At 37.0% G+C, this 17,900-nt stretch overlaps 1 protein-coding gene across 2 annotated transcripts in view; it reads left to right on the top strand.

Moving 5' to 3' along the window:
• Positions 1-4,770: 4,770 nt before the first annotated feature.
• The window catches only part of ERO1A (endoplasmic reticulum oxidoreductase 1 alpha), a 48,514-nt gene continuing 35,384 nt past the window's right edge, over positions 4,771-17,900 (top strand). For both annotated transcript variants that reach the window (XM_037832703.1, XM_037832704.1), the window contains exons 1-4: positions 4,771-5,327; positions 11,219-11,338; positions 12,061-12,144; positions 15,615-15,653. In XM_037832703.1, the coding sequence (XP_037688631.1) occupies positions 5,187-5,327; positions 11,219-11,338; positions 12,061-12,144; positions 15,615-15,653 (384 nt within the window). In that variant the 5' untranslated portion in view covers positions 4,771-5,186. The remainder of the gene's footprint in view (positions 5,328-11,218; positions 11,339-12,060; positions 12,145-15,614; positions 15,654-17,900) is intronic.

The raw sequence follows: 17,900 nt of genomic DNA on the forward strand, positions 1-17,900 counted from the left end.
TTCTGACACACATACACCATGCTTAGTGCTGACGATGCTGAGAAGACCAAGATAAGTTCCCTACCCATCTGCTGAATGGGGAAATTCTATACATAAACAGATATATATGATTCAGTGTGATAAGCACAACTTTAAGACCTTCTGAAACCAAAGAGGAGGAACCTGATCCAACCACAGAAGAGAGAATAGGGAAGACTTCGTGGTGGTACCAGGGCCTGAGCTGAATCCTAGAGGAGTTAGCCAGGTGTGAGACAGGAGAGAAAACATTTCAGGAGCAGAAAGAGTGTGAGAAAAAGACATGGAGATTGGAAATAACATGGCACATAATGGGAATTATTAGCAGTTCTCTGACTGCAAGGCAGAGAGGTGTTAGAGAAGAAGCTAGAGAAGTAGGTGGGGGGACAGATCATGGGACCTTGCATGTCAGGCTAAGTTTGACTTTGATTCTTCAGACAATGAGGAGCACTGAAGATTTTAAACAGAGGGGTGACATGTCAGATTTACATTTTTAAAAAATTGTGGTTATACATATATAAAACACAAATTTTGCCGTTTTAACCATTTTTGGTGTACAATTCAGTGGTATTAATACTTTTACAATGTTGTGCCACCATCATCTATTTCTTAAACTTTTCATCACCCAAAACAGAAGCTTTTTACCTACCAAACAATAACTCCTCATTTCCCCTCCTCCCAGCCCCTGGTAACCTCTAAGCTACTTTCTGTCTTTGAATTTTGCTTATTGTAGATATTTCATGTAAGTGGAATCATATAATATTTGTCCCTTTTTTGCCTAGTTGATTTCACTTAGCATAATGTTTTCAAGTTTCACCCATGATGCAGATTTATATTTTGAGAATCCAGCTGAGTGTGGCAGATGTTTTTTGAAGAGTAATAGTCTGGAGGCCAGGTGATCAGTTAAGGGAATGTGGCAATAGGTGAGACAAAATAAGTTCTTGGTAGTAAAGATGTAGAGAAAAGAATAAGTTGAAGATAAATGAAAAAGACAGAACTGGCAGGACTTGGGTATCAATAGGTCATGGAAGGAGACAGAGAAGGAGAAATTGAAGGAAAAGTCTAAATTGGAAATATAGATTTGGGAGTCATCAGAAGAGAGGAGATATCCAGCAAAAGTGCAGAGAAGAGCATTGAACAAAGGATGGCATCCTGGCAAATGTCCACATCTTAGAGGTAGGCTAGGAAAACCCCATGAAAGAGTTAAATAGTATCAGAGAAGTATAGGGAGAATCTGGGTGATTGTTGCACAGGAAATTGATTTGAAGGAGGGAGGAATCAGTATTGTCAAAATGTAGTAGACAGACACTCAGAGTAGTGAATCTCCCTGGCAACGTGGAATATGACTCCCGGGGAGGAATGTAGACCTGGCATCATGGGATGGAGAACATCTTCTTGACCAAAAGGGGGATGTGAAAAGAAATGAAATAAGCTTCGGTGGCAGAGAGATTCCAAAAGGAGCCGAGAGGTCACTCTGGTGGGCACTCTTATACACAATATAGACAACCCTTTTTAGGTTCTAATGAATTGGGGTAGCTGGTGGTGGATACCTGAAACTATCAAACTACAACCCAGAACCCATGAATCTTGAAGATGATTGTATAAAAATGTGGCTTATGAGGGGGGACAGTGGGATTGGGGGGGCCATGGGGATCACACTCCCCTTTGTCTAGTTTGTGGATGGATGAGTGGAAAGGTGGGGGAAGGAAACAAACAAACAAACAAACAGACAAGGGCCCCCAGTGTTCTTTTTTACTTTAGTTGCTCTTTTTCACTTTAATTATTATTCTGGTTATTTTTGTGTGTGTGGTAATGAGGGTGTTGGGGATTGATTTTGGTGATGAATGTACAACTATGTAATGGTACTGTGAACAATCGAATGTACGATTTCTTTTGTATGACTGCGTGGTATGTGACTGTATCTCAATAAAATGAATATTTAAAAAAAATGTAGTAGAGAGAGAGTTTCAGTAATATGCCAGTTTGGATATATTTTGTCCCCCAGAAAAAGCCATATTATTTAATGCAATCTTTTGGGGGCAGACTGATCAATCTGGGATTAGGGTGGAAATGTTTGATTAAATTATTTCCATGGAGATGTGGGCCCCCCCACCGGTTCAGGGTGGGTCTAAATTAAATCGTGGGAGAGAAGCTAAGAGAGATGCACAAACTTGGGAGCAAAGGATCAGCAGATGCAGCTGCGTGCCTTCCCAGTAGATAGAGGTATTCCGGATGACATTGGCCTTTCTTCAGCGAAGGTATCCTCTTGTTGATGCCTTAGATTGGACACTTTTATGGCCGTAGAACTATAAATTTATAGCCAAATAAATCTCCTTTATAAAAGCCACTCCATTTCTGGTATTTTGCGTAATAGCAGCATTAGCAAACCGGAACAAGTAACTTCATGAAAAATGGTTATTAGATTTAGAAATAAGAAGATTACATAAAGAGGAGTTGCCTGCCTGGTGGGTTAAGGCATGAATGGGAAGTTGAGGAATAATGAGAATTTCAGAAGTGAAGGCAGTGATTATATATAGATCATTCTTTAGGAACTTGAGGAAAAGAAGGCAAAGCTAAAGCTTAGATGGTTTATCTCCCCAACTCAGATGATTCTAAGCATCTTGAAAGAAAAGTCTATCAACACATTATGAACATATTAATATTCAGTAATATTAATTAGATAAATAGATCTAATGAAATATTGGCATCAAACCTTTAGGTTTTCACTTAGACTTTCTTTCTTCCTCTTGTGTGTCATATTCCTTGGCCTTTACCATTTTTTTCCCTTAAATTATTTCAGTGCAGTGTCTTCAATGCCAGAAAATGTCTAGGTACGGAAAAAATTTCTACAGAAATCTCCACATCCCATTTTGAGAAATTGGGCTCAAGTTGTTTCCTGCTTTGGTCATTAAAAAAATAATAATAGCTGTTATTGCACAGTGTCAGTAAACAGAACTAAGTCATGCTTTGTTATAACCATTAGTATTAGAATAACAAGGCTGTGTCCTTGTTCATCTCTAAAAAATCTGATGTTGTTTAGCAAAGTTGTAATAGATGAGAGGCTGGGCTTTCAAAATTTAAAGGTTGAACTTTGTACCCTGTGGGTGCTCTTTAAATAGTTATTGGATGACTAATGAGTTACTTTGTGGCACTTAACACAGGTAAGATGATTATCAGAGCAGGCAGAGTTGAAGAAGTAAATTCACACCAAGGACTGACTTGTAGTATTTTCCAGGAAACTTTAGTGATATTCACACCACACATAAAAAGCTGTATTTTACATATTCTGGAGTCTCTTGCAAATTTGAAAGGAAAAATTTTAATTATTAAGACAATAAAGTCAAAAATTTGTCTTATATGGAGATTGTTTCTAATAAGTTTGCTTAGAAATTTGTTCTGGGAAGAAGCTCAAGTCTTATGGAATAGAACTTTCATCCTGGGAACTTGACACTTGAAGCTTCCCCAGGTTGCACATTATTGCAACAGGGTGAAATCTTGAAATGATTCATATTCAGATTGCTTCTTCTGAAATCTTAGTCATTTAGTCTCCCCTTTTTCTTATTGTCTTTCATTTTTAATGGCCTAATTTTCACATATTATATGGTGACCATAGGAAAGATTCTATAAATTCTATAAATATAGGCAAAGACAGGCATTTTGTTAGGATTTCTGGGAGTAATGGATATGTTTCCTGCTTTTAAGGAGTTTACAATTTCCTGGTAGAGGTAAGGCATATTCACAGATTGCTATAACAGGAAGTAGAAAATGCAGTAAAAGATTGCATACTAAGTTCTACGGGGTGTCCCTCCACATGCTAAATCTTCAAAGTCAAGGGCAGTCTGGCACAAAGTTTATATTGAATTGAAATTCATTTAGAGGCTGTAACTTGCAGAAGATGAAACAAGGAAGACCACCGCTTTAGCGCAGGGGTGGGGGGATGGGGGGTGGGGAGAAGCATGTGACCTTGGTCTGGCTTTAAAAGGATGCGTAGGATTTGTATATAGTTATAATAAAGTAAAGCTTTCCAGGTAAAGAGGGAAATTGTATTAATATATACAAGTGGCATTTTGTATATTAGATTCAGGGCTTCTGGTGCACTAGGATCTTAGGTGATCTGACGACTTTTACCACGTCAGGCTGCTTGGCAGTGGTAGACAGAGCGTAGGCATAATACGATATATCTGAGAGTGAATCTCACCTCTACTATAGTCATGTGATTTTGAATAATGTATACAAATTTTCTGTGCCGATTTCGTCAGCCAGAAAATAGGAGTAATACCTATTTTGGGCTAGCATATTCAAAGTAATTCACTAAATGTTGGCTTTAAAAAAAAAATTATCCCTTTTCTTCCTCTAAAATGAGCAGGTGGTCTTCACCTGGGCTAATACCATGGTCACTATCCACATATGCGTAGTCAGTATGAAATATGCACGGGATTTCAAAGACAAAAATGTCAAACATCTAATGGATAATTTTAACATTGATTATATTTTGAAATAGTATTTTGAACATACATTTAATCATAAAATATATTTTAAACAATTTCACCTATTTTTTGAACTTTCTGATGTGGCTACTAGAAAATCTAAATTATATATGAGGCTCGCATTATATTTCTATTGGACAGTACTTGTCTAGATTATCTCTAATATCCTTTTCAGCTTTAAGACTCTGCCAGAGTCACGATGGACACGTAATTCATGTGGTTTGATTTCCTTGCACTGAAATACGGAAGGACTCGCTGGGAGTGAGCGGACGTGGGGCGGGGCCCTGCCGGAAAGCAGAGGCCCCTTCAGCTTTCACTCTCCGTCTGCGAGCGAGAGAGACCCCGACCCCGGCTCGGGGGCTGGGTGCAGGCGGGCCAGGCCAAGTCTCCAGGCGTGAGGGGTCGGGGAGCTGGCGCAACTGGCCGGGTGGGGCCGAGCGCGGGAGCGGGTTCGTGCGTCACCCTCACGCGCGGGGAAGGAAGCCAGGCCGAGGCCCAGCGCTGCGGGCTCGGGCGCTGCGGCACGTCCGCAGGCTCCGCCGAGAGGTGGCGGCCGCTGAGAGGCGGGAGAACCGAGGGCGGGCCTGGGAGGTGGCCCGGAGGTGGGGCGCCGCCGGGGGCCGGCCCTCGCGGGCTTCATCTGAGGGTGCACGGCCTGCGCCCGAGTGCTGGAGACTCTGAGGCATGGGCCGACGAGCGGCTAGAATGGCCATGGGCTGCCGATGGAGCTTCCTGATCGGCCTCCTGGGTGCCGTGTGGCTGGTGGGCTCGGACCACGGCGGACAGCAGTCCCCGGAGACAGCGGCGCAGAGGTGCTTCTGCCAGGTGAGGGGTGTGCGCGTTATGTGTCAGTCCGGGCGCTCCCCGCCTTCGCCCTGCGCACTGTCCCGCGCGCCCCGGCAGGTGGAGGGGCTGGGGGGGTCTCTTTGCAGTTCCCCACCTGGAATGAGACCCCGTGCTTCTGCTCCGTGGCCAGAGCTGAGTCCTCTGCAGCTCTCTTATGCTGGCGAGGACCGGTTCCCCACGGCATCCTGGACGTGGGCTCATCCTCCAGCCCTTCGGATGTGGAGAGAGGGTTGTGGGTGCACCCTGTGTGTTTTTGCAGAGTTGGTTTATGTTGATCCTCCCTGCCCGGGCAGAAGGTGCACAGTGTGTGCGCATACTGAGTACTTTGCGTGGTCTTTCAAACTTCTAACTTGACCTGTAGCGTGTGTGTGGTGTGTTACTGCTGGATGCTTTCACCAGCCTTTCAGGCCTGAACAGGCTTTTTGGTGCGGGAGCTGGCGGGGAAGATGGGGAGTAACTTCATATCTCGTTGTCAGGCTGCAGAATGACTTCGTGTGGCATTTCCGTGTCTTACTTCCATTGCCTGGACTCTTTGGGGCCAGGGTGTCCTGTGGCTCCTCGCCCTGTGTGTGCTTTCTTTTTCTTGAAGGTAATGTGATTTTCTTACCGTGACACCCATTAGCTGGTCTGAATTAGGAGGATATATGGTACTTACTTCTCAGTACACATTTGGTTACAAGCTTATCGTGGTCATTTTCTAATGTTAGTAGGAGATGAGGACTCCCTAACTAGAAAGTTCAAAGAAACAGATTTCTAGTATCTGCAATAACAGTGTTTCAAAATCACCGCTATTATTAAAGCCACCTTTTGGTTGACCTCTGTTGATAAAAATTACCTTTCATACAAAATTGAGGGATGGGTATCCAAATGATTCCTTTTAAGTGGATTTTACTGTTATCATTAGTAATGATATTTTATGTGATTAAAACACATAAAACAGTGTCATGATACTGTTTCATAGAAGAAGGAAGCACTTTAAATATTATGAGAGAAAGATGAATCATTTCTTTCACTGCTTCAAATACTTGGAGTTAGTTTTATAGAATGACTTGGGAGTTGAGGTCAGTGTTTTCTGGGAAGGTGTTAGGGAAGTTGTAGGAAAATTGCTGTTTTACAACTGAGAGATTGAGAAGCTCCTTTTCTTTCAGTGATTATGAACAGCCACAATCAAGTACTTCAAAGGAAAAGGAGTCATTTTTCTTCTGATTAGAAATATAATGTAAAAAATAACATAGAAATAAGTAACTTTAAAATAATATATACAGTGCTGAAAGGAAATGGTTAGTGTAACATTTTCAACTATATTCTAGAGATTTCAATAAAGGAATAAAGTACCTGTTGTACTTTTCGACTTTCACTTTGTGTCCCCCTAGTAAACTTTTTAGATTTCTGGTTAAAATTAGGGAACTTTTATTTTATTTTGCTTTTTTTTCTTTGTCTTCTGACTAGTGATTGAACTTTTTTTTTTTTTTTAGTTTGGAATACATTGTAGATACAGTCTATAATACATGGATTACATCAGGCTTACCTGTCAAATGTCTTGTTTAGGTCAGTTTAAAAACTGGCTTTTATTTGTTATTGCTAATGGCTGAGCCGTTGGAGACACTGTTGATAATATGTTGGGTAGTGGGTGGAAATAAGCCCAGGATTAAAACTTAGTCACAGGAATCTTTGAAACAGGTTGTACTGGAGAGGTGTCCATTGACTCTGAGAGCCTGCTACATTCCACACTTTTCTGAATGAAGTGATGGGAAGAAATACTTTCATATTGGTTGCCATACTTTTGGGTCATTTGACAACAATTTAAAATTCTAGCAAGACCAAAACTTTAAAGCAGAGGTAGCTCTTAGCAGCCCATGTCCTTAGAATGAGGTCTGCTACCTGATACAGAATCTTTGATTCCTGTTTCCATGCTTCAATTAACAGAGTTGTCCCAGTATACCCTGTCAATGAATGAACAATTTCTGTGTTCTTTTTTTATGTTCACAAAACATAATAAATTTTTTTTAAAAAAGATAACCTATGGTAGGACCAGAAGTTATTGGTGCTCAAGAAACTAGGAAGTTTTGTTTTTTCTCTGTTGCAAATTAAAGGATACCTCTAACCAGAGAATAGAGAAAAAGCAAGCCAGTGTTATTTTATTTTATTTTTTTGCCTTTTTCGTTGGTCCAAACAAATCAGATTCATTGGAGAAAAGTAATTGAGGCTCCAGTTCTTTGTTCCATTAGGGCTACAAATGTAAAAACTTGCAGAAAATTTTAAACTGCAAACTTTTTTTTTCTTATTCATTCAAAGAATGTTGTACACTGCCTTGGGGAGTAGTATGATCCCCTTCACTAGATGCATTTAAGCAGAGAAGGGTAATAATAATGATTAACGTTTACTGGACACTTATTCTGTATCATTTTTCCACTGATATTGACTCTTTGAGGTGGGAGCTGCTTATTATTTCTATTTTGATTTCAGATAGGAAAATCGAGGGCTAGAGAGATTAAATAATCTAGTAAGCTTACTAAGTGGTAGACATGGGACTCAAACCTAAAAAAGTCTGACTCAGAGCCAATGCTTTAACCACTGTTATACACTACCTCCTCCTTGGGGGATGGTGGGGAGTACATGTGGAAGGGATTGCCATATTGCTTGGGAGGTTGCAATAAAAGGCTTTCAAAGGCTTTACAACTCTTGAAAGACTAGGACTTTAAATTGGAAGATATTATGCATCAGGCCTAGCTGCTTTTTATTTGCCGTCCCTCAACTAGGGCCTTTTAGTCTCCACCTATTAGCTTAGTAATTACCTGAAGCCTAGCGCAGAGGGCTTCAAGTTTTAGTGTGCATGGAATCATTTTTTGGGGTGGGGTGGGGGGGGTAGATACATTTTTTTAAAAATGCAGATTCTTTTGGTAAGGTCAGAGTTCTGTTTCATTTTGAGAAGTAGTAGTTACTTCAGCAACCTTAGCACATTCTGAAGCACAGCATGAAGTCATTCTTGTTACAGGTTGGTGCCTGTGTTTCGATATCAGGTCTTAGTTTAGGTAGTAAGATTTTGCTTTGTTTCTAAGATTCTGCCCTGGGTCTATTAAACTGAATTTCTGTCTTAGTCCTTTCTAGAGACTCCATTCTGGTAACATGTCTGGGTCTCTAGTTTCTAGAATAGGACTTGACATCATACCTGCCCGATTTCCTTCCAGGGATCAGGTTCTACTGCCTGTTGGCAGGCTTATCTGAACTGTCACATGGCTTGGATTTCCAAGTATCTTTCTGTTCTTAATTTGCTGGGCTCTCGCCAGCTATTGAAACCCCTGCCACCCCTACTCTGCTTCTGTAGCTGCCTTACTATCTGTGGTGATGGTTGGGAATACTACCTAGTTGATATCTAAGATAAGGGATGGAAGATTTTTCAATCTATCATTGTCCTGCCTTCTCTCCTTTTGAGATTTTGTGGCTTTAAGCCATTTCTGCTCTGGAGGCATTCTGCATTCCTTTCTGGTTTGGGGCTTCTTATAACCTCCTTTGTAATTAGAATATAGATAGGTAGAATGTTAGGTGCAAAAGTTTATTTAAAAAGCCTGCTTCCTTTATTTGCTATGTGAGTGCATTATGCCACTTGTACTTGTGTGGGGTGTATCACTGGGTACCATCATAGGTGACACAGTAGTACATAGGTGTAATTAGACAGTGTGGTGCTGGTCTCCAGTGAATGATGAGTGACAGTGGATAGCATTCATTCATTCACTCACTCATTAAACCAGTAATTTCTCAATAATTATTGAGCACTACAATGTGCTTTCTAGAAGTATAGTGCTAGGCATTGGGAATACAAAGATGGACAAATATAATTTTGCTCTCAAGGATTTTATAGTTTAGTAGGTGGGAGAGAAATAAGATAAATTCAACATATTGAGGCAATTCTTAAACATTAGTTTGTGGAGTGTCAGGGGAATACATAAGAGGGGCAGTTAATTGAGCAGGTGGTGGTGGGGGTACCTGAGGGACAGCTTCCTGAAAGAGGTGTTACCTCAGGTGAGTCTTGATATATTTTTACCTTAAAGATTAATTCCTTGTGGGGAAAGGAAAGATGGACTTCTTCAAACTCTTCCTCTTGAGTTTTTGTATGTTTGTTTCTTTTTGTGGCTTAATATTTCTACTTTGCATCTGTCCCTTGGCCGTTGCAGTCTCTGAGCCTGTTAATCTTTGTATAATAATTTGTATCAAATCAAAGGGAAAAACAGTAGCTATTTTATGTCCTTAGAAGTTCTGCTTTTAAGGCTCAAAAGAAAGAGGTGTGAAAAAGCAAATCATCCAGGTTAGAAGCACTTTACTTTTGTTGGTATCTAAAATTAGGATTCTAAAGTTGTTGTATACTCTGAATTTTTAGGAGGAATCAAGGACAGATTTGCATATGAAATGAAAATAGTTATCACAGTGACAAAATGTGTAGATCAGATTTCTGGAAACTGAATTATGCTACTCCAAAACAAAGTAAGACTAGGCAAATCAATAGAGCCTTAGCTCTTAAATATTGTTATCATCCAAAGAACTCTGATTTCTTAGCTGAAAAAGTTCCATTGCTCTTTGATGATATTCTAAAATTAAAAGGTGGTGCAGGATTTTACATATTTCAAAGGGAAAACATCTAAATTCTATCTTTAAATAAAGTATTGTTTATTTACTTCCTTGCCAGTAGATTTTTTGATATAGATATATATAGGCAATAGGTCTCTCTAAGATATAACCCCAAAATAGTTTACAATGCAAATATTCAGACCAAAGTATGATATGGATCTCTTGTGCAACATGCTGTATTTTTTAAATTTTTAGTTATTTTTCTTGAATTAGGAAGTATTTGTTACTTACATAAAGCAATGTTTAATAAATTTTATTAGGTGTATGCTTAGCTCCAATTAAACATTAAAACTGTTAGTTTCACAATTGGTAACATGGTCTGAAATAATATGATTTCCCATTGCATCCTTGTATATAGGTGCCTTTAATAGTTTGGTTTAGTAGATACAGTTAAGATATTAATTTTAAGCATTTGAAGATCAGGATTGGTTATTTGGTCAGTTTATCACCTCAGTGTTGCTAATTTCTAATGGTGAATTTTAATCACCATTTCAAACCTATAAAAATTGTTATGGCACAGTATTTGAAGGTTGTTAGGTCCTTATGATGAATTATTATTCATAATAATAATATGTGGAACTGTGATCCATGACATTCTTTGAAATTTGCTAACTGCTTGTTTAATCATACTTTGAAAGTTTCACTGTTATGTATATATGTTAAAGTTCACAATAAAAAAATGCGTAAAAAATAAAATAAAGGGAAAGCAGAGACAACTGAATGATAAGAATTCAGTCGCAGGAAACCAAACGGCAGGAATACAGCTGAGTTTCAGGAAGGGCAGGTGGAGGTGGGGGTTGGATAATCCTAGGGAATCCAAGTAGCATGTATGCTCTCTATCTCCTGTCTCTGCTTCTTTGTGTATTTTTAAAATTCTTCCTCTCTCTGCTAACTGGTTTACGTGCTTGTCAGTCCACATGATGGAATATGGTCTGTGTTTACTTGCTCACAGGTCTGGCTATAGGGAGAGACATCTCTCCCTTTTGTCTCAGTTTCCGTTTTCTGGAGAGGGGGACCATGACCTGATTTGGGTCAGATGCCAACCCCTACATTCTAGGTATATAATAAGAGCAATAGTATTACTGGATTATTGTCATACCTTATCTCATAAATTTGTGGGGGTGGAGGGGAAAGAATGGTAAGCGTTGGTTTCAGGAGGGTGCTATTTCATAATAACCATGTGAGGAAAAAAGAACTTTGTTGCAACAGGAACATTTTGATTTAATATTTCATTTTCTTTGTAACAGGTTAGTGGTTACTTGGATGATTGTACCTGTGATGTTGAAACCATTGATAGATTTAATAACTACAAGCTTTTCCCAAGACTACAAAGACTTCTTGAAAGTGATTACTTTAGATATTACAAGGTATTTTAATTTTAATTTTTTTGTATAATAATACTTAAAATTTAACGGATAACGACATTTCCTTAGGAATTACTAAGCTTCAAAATTGTGACCGTTGAAGATTGATAGAGGCTTTTTTAGGAAAATTTAGTTCATAAGAGTGAACCAAGTGGTTCTGAGTTTTGCTGGATTAGAAACTAGTTAAATTGAACAAAGAACAGAAACTATTGTATTGTTATCAAACCACTGAGTTTATAATTTCCTAAAACATCAGATTGACACCAATAGATTAAAGCAATTAAAGCAAGTGTTTTTGAGAAGGAGCATGACTCTATTCTGGCATGAATCATTTTATCAAGTCATTTTATTTTGATATTTTATTTTAAGATATCTATCGAAAGAGTTTAGAAAACCTGATTATTGGAATGTTTGGTTATATTCTGAGTTCACAGTTGGTCTACCTGTTAAATGTTACTTGCTTTAAAAGAATATGAGGAGAGCAGTGAGGGTATGAGGTACTTTGGCTCCTAGTTGCCTTCTTTTCAGGGTCTGTTTAGTGGTACTTTGTGCCTTTCTAACCAAGTCCACTAATTTACTTAAACTGGCTACCCATTTATACAATTATTGGAACTTGACAACTAGCAGCTGATAACATGACTAGGTTTAGCATCGTAATTTGGCATTTACCAATTATAACCTTGTGATCCTTATTTTTATAACTTTTTTTAATTATTATTTTACAGGTAAATCTGAAGAGGCCATGTCCTTTCTGGAGTGATATCAACCAGTGTGGAAGAAGGGACTGTGCTGTCAAACCTTGTCAATCTGTAAGAACAGTTGCGTCTTTGTTGTCCATTGCAACTTTTTTAAAGGGATCTATATAACTGAAAAATAATATTACAATCTTTAGGTTCAATAAAGTGTTGATTTAATATTTATATATTTAAAATTCTGAACATACAAATATAAAACTTACTTTAAATTATACTGCCTTCATAATAATAGAATATAAATTTTGTGGTTAATATAATCCTTTGACTTATTAGTGAGATTCATATTTCTTTTGACTTGAATTTTATTTATTTTTCTTCTTACATCTTACCCAAACAAAGTTATCTTTATGGTATAAAAAATTAAATTTATCTGAGGTATAAACAAACTACCCTTCCTTTTTGGGGTATATTATTTTCTTTGGATTTCTTTGGTTTTGGGAGAAGGTGGACAAAACACCTGGTTTTACTTTGGAATTCTCAGAACATTAAAATCTGAAGTATTCTAATGTGAAAGCAGAGTTTTTAATTTTTTAAAATTTTTTAAAATTTTATTTTTTATACTTTTCAATGAATTGGTTTATTTTTACATGTATAAACATTGCTATATAGACCTGGCTAGCATGTGGAATTAAGGAAAATGTAAATATTATTTATGGGTATTTTATCATGAGAATAAATGAAAAGTTACATTAGTCCTCATAGACACTACTTTTCAAAAATTCAAGGATTAATTTATGAAACATTTTATGTGTTACTATTATTAAAGAATGAACACATCATTTAAGTGGTATTATCAATTAAAACATTTCATTTTATTTCATAAGTTCTTCCATTTGTATTTCAGTAATAGGAAAAAAATTAGTGAGGGAAATTTAAATTTGCTGGTAATTTACTTATATGGCATTAAAAATGCTATATATATAATAGATGTTTAATAAAGGCAGTGAATTCAAACATTTGCATTAAATGGGGTTTATTAAATTAGAAAAAGCAAATAGTTTTACAATTATTGCAAAGTCGACTTGCATTTTGAGGTAGCAGTTATTTCCTATTATTAATGAAGGAAAGAACTAGGGAATGCTACCTTGAGGAGATTGGAGGGAGCAGAAAAATGGAAAGATGTTTAGCATAAAATAACAGCTTACTGATTACCAGACTGATAGACTGATAGATGAAGACTATTCTATTGTAAATCCTAGAGAAAACAGCCAATTTTAGCATTTAAAAAATGCTAAAAGATAGGTGTTTTTTCTTGATTTGAATGCATTGAAATGCTGAGAGAATGTCAGATGAAAGTTTGAAATTTGTACTCAGAAACTGAGAAAATCTAGTTATTTCAGCTTCTCCCAAAATGGAGCACGCCAAACCTCAATTTTTCTCTTGAACTGGTTTCATAATGGAGAGAAGGCTTTTTCTTTAAGAGACAATTAAAAGATGTTTTTTCACCTAAAATATTCTCAGTTGTAAATATATGTGTTAGTGTTACAGGGAAGTGCCATGATTAGATCCCACTTTTAGAAAGAGAACTGGAAATATTGGGAAGAGTGTGGAGTGGAAAATGGGTAGATGGATACAGAGAGACTAGTAAAGGAATATCAATTAGTAATTGAATGTAATTTGGTTTAATTATGAATTTTTTTAAGGACCTACTATGTGCCAGGACCAGGGCATAAAGATGAGTTCTGACTTTGGGCTTGTGTTCTAGTAGGGGAGAGAAACACTAGGTGATCGTTTCAATACAAATGTGATAGCCCCTTAATGGAGAAAGACTGAGAGGTATACTGAAGGAGGAAGATGGGGAGAAACTCTGCTCCAAGTGATGATGAGGGAATGAACCATTTACATTCCTCTTAGGATAAGCCTTGTCTCAGTTCTAATAGTTCCCAAATAGGGAAGTATATTGGAGCCAAAGAGTGATTAAAAAATCATTTCAGGTACATTGAAATATTTGCTTCAGCCTAAATTCCCAGCTTTCATATCAAGTGTTTTTACTATACATTACTGATATCTTGACATCTCATGGCTGTATACTTCAGTATGCATTTAAAAAAGAAAAGGACATTACTTTGTGACCACAGTGCCATTATAACACCTAATAAAATTAACAATTCTTTCTTAATCTGATATATGCACAAGGTTAAACACAGTTAACTCACTACCTCAGATGGTCTGCCTCAGTTTTAATAATGCCTTTTTGGACTAAACAAGGAACCAAGGCCGAATTCTGTTGTGTCAACTCTTTAATTCCCTTTTTTAGTTCATTTATTGACTAGGCTCTTATTATGTCCTGAGACCCTGCAGGAGATAGAAAAGTAATCAGTATTGAAGCTCTGTTCTTCACACTTGCACTTTAAAAACTATATCCCTTGATTTGCACCCCTGCTTCCAGAGAAGATTCGAATGAGGCAGATTCTCTGGCCATAGAGGTTGGAATATCTGCATGAGCTGAAAGGCCTTTCATTTGTTCCCTTTACAGCTAATCAAAACAAGGTTCTTTCACCCCCCGTTAATTGGCCACCTGAAAAAGCATAACAATACACTGTTAATCTGGGAATAAGAAATGAACACTATGGGGGTTGTCTTTTTAGAGATCAATTTGGCAAAATATATAAAAATCTTAAAAAGTATATATATATATCCTTTGACCTAGCAATTCCACTAGGAATTTCACTTAATAAGATAATTGGACAAATGTTCAAAGATGAGCATAAAGCAGGACTGTATATTATAAAGATGTCAGTTCTGTTGAAATTAACCTATAAATTTGGCATTGTTATTATATGCGAAAATTGGAAACTGACTAAATGTCCAGGCATAGAAAGAGATTTCACATTGACCTGGTACAAAGTTTGGAAGGGTGCACAGTAAAGTGATTATCTTTGTATTTAGTTCTTCCATTTAGGTGTGTGTAATTTATTTCAGGAATATACCTGGCATTGAAATAGTGCCCTGCATTTACAGTGTTTTCTCACATACATCATTTCTACTCACAGTATTACTTTGAGGATAGTTCCTATAGCTAGTAAGTGGACAAGGCATGACTAAAAACCAGTACCATTTTCCTCTGAAAAGAACTAGTGCTTCTTAAAAAATTGTGGATTCCAAGACTAGAGCAAGAAATATAGAAGATGAGCCTGGAATATCTTGTCATAACAGAAAACAAAAAATGCAACTAAAGACTAGTGGGATAATACCAAAAGGACCCAGGTGCAAAAATCAAGTTAGCACTTAGGAGAGCTTTTAGTGGCCAAATATTGGACAATTTGAGCATGAAAAGGAATAATGCTGTTTTTACATTTCCTTGTTGTAATGTAATATATGAGTAGCGATCCATGGAATAATTTGTTATTGAACTTTTGTTTGCTTTTATAAATATAAAACTGCCTATTTTCAGTGAAAAAATCTGATAGCTTCAGTAATGTGTTTTATGAATTTTTCTCATAAATCATAGAAATTTAAAATATTTTTTTCAGAAGGTAGAATAAATGTCACCATTACAAACAATTTAAAAAATTTTTTTTCAGGACGAAGTTCCTGATGGTATTAAATCTGCGAGCTACAAGGTATGTGTCTAATATCTTAACGAAAAACATGAAAAATGTATTTCCCCTGCCAATTACTATTCCATTTCTCTGTTATCTTTACTGCAAAACTCTTAGGGAATTATTTATTATCCATGACTCCAATTCTTTTCTTTTGTTTAAACTTTTATTATGGAAAGTACCAAAAAATAGTAGAGAAAAAGTATAATGAATCTCCATGTACCCATCACCCAGGTTCAGCAATTATCAATAATGTGGTCAGTTTTATTTCCTCTATACCTCCTCCATCCTCCTCCCAATTATTTAAAAGCCAGTCTCAGATAAATCCTTTTGTCTATAAATGCTTCATGTGCAACTCTATGGCAAAAAGATTCTTTAAAAAAGAGCCAGGGTTCAGGTTTCTCTGGCTGTTTCATAAATGTCTTAATAGTTTGTTTGAAACAGAATTCAAACATGTTCCACAACTTACATTTTGTTATGTTTCTTAAGTTTCTTTATTTTTTTTTAAATAAACTTTTTATTTTAGAACAGCTTTAAATTTACAGAAAAATTACAATGGTAATACAGAAAGGTCCCATAAATGCACACCCTATTTTCTCTATTATTAGCATCATACATTAGTATGGTACATTTATTAAAATTAGTGAGCCAACACATACATTATTATTAAATAAAGTCAATACTTTATTCACATATCCTTGGTTTTTACCTTGTTCCTTTTTCTCCATGATCCCACCAAGAATACTTCTTAAGCTTTTCTTGGCTGTGACAGTTTCTCAGATATTCCTTATTTTTGATGACCTTTGACAGATTTTAGGAGTATTTGTTGGGTATTTTGTGGAATGTCCCTCAGTTGGGACTTGTCTGATATTTTTCTTGTAATTAGATTGGAGTTATGTGTTCTTGGGAGGAAAATCACAGAGGTAAAGTATCATTTCATCATGTATCGGGGTATGTACTATAAGCCTAACAACATCACTGTTTATGTTGACCTTGATCACCTGGCTGAAATTGTGTTTGTCACTTTTCTCCATTGTAAAATTACTCTTTTTTTCTTTCTATACTGTATTATTTGGAAGGAGAATACACTATGCATAGCCAATACTTAAGGAAAGTTATGCTCTACCCCTTGAGGGAAGAATGTTTACATAGATTATTTGGAATCTTCCTATATGGGCAATTTGTATCTTTCCCCCATTTAATTATTTAATCATTTATTTTTATCAGTATGGACTTTTGGATATTTATTTTATACTTTGGATTATAATCCAATACTACTCTATTTATAGTTTTGCTCATTTTTTTTCAGCTTAGGCCATTGGAAACCCTTTTGGTTGGCTCTTGTGCTGCTTTGACATACCCCCATCATTCTGGGTTTCTAATTGTTTTGAGCACTTCCTTACTTTCTAGGAGGTCGGGCTATGTTCCCTGTGAAACCTGCAGTGGAGAACCAAGCCTTCCCTGCCTCTCCCTAGCTTCTCTTGGTTTGTTAACTGTCTTGGTGCTCCTGGGCTTGCACCTGAAGCAATTCAGTCTCTTCCTCCCTCATCATATGGTGTTCTCCCCTCTCTGTGTCTGGTCTCCTCTTCTCACTACACATTTCTTTATTTCTTTACCTCCTTACAATCATCAACAGCTGCTAAAACTTTTAGGTAAAAAACTAGTTGGGAACTTTATAATGGATGAATCGGGTTGACAACACCTAAATCTACTGACCAATTTTAATATCACAAAGAAAGAAAATTGGCCGTATTGGATTAAGGGCTCACCTTACTCCAATATGACCTCATCTTAACATAAGAACTCATCAACAATGACCCTATTTCCAAATAAGGTCACATTCTTAGGTATTGGGAGTTAGGACTTTAAGGTATCTTTTGGGGGGGGGGAGCGCAATTCAAGCCATTAACAATTCCCCCTCCCTGTTTTTTCTTTCTCTTTGCCATTTATTTGTTGAAGAAAATGGGTGATTATCCTAAGATTTTCCCATGCTTTGTACTTAGCCGATTGTATCCTTGTGGTGTCATTTACCACATTTGTTTACTCACTTTATTTTCATTGAATTGGTAGTTAGATATTGCTTGCAATTTGTTCAAAATCAGTGGAGAATCTTTATTCAAAGTACTGATGATTGGAGGGTCTAAAGAAAAAAGCTAAACAAACTTCAGCTTTTGAAACTTTTAGCAGGTTGCAATTATTGAAACAAATCTTGTAAGCAAAGATGGTTTTGGCAGTCCATATGAATATGATGATTGGCTTTTCCATTTC

This window comes from Choloepus didactylus, chromosome 4 (assembly GCF_015220235.1).
Source record: "Choloepus didactylus isolate mChoDid1 chromosome 4, mChoDid1.pri, whole genome shotgun sequence".
Taxonomy (NCBI): Eukaryota; Metazoa; Chordata; class Mammalia; order Pilosa; family Megalonychidae; genus Choloepus; species Choloepus didactylus.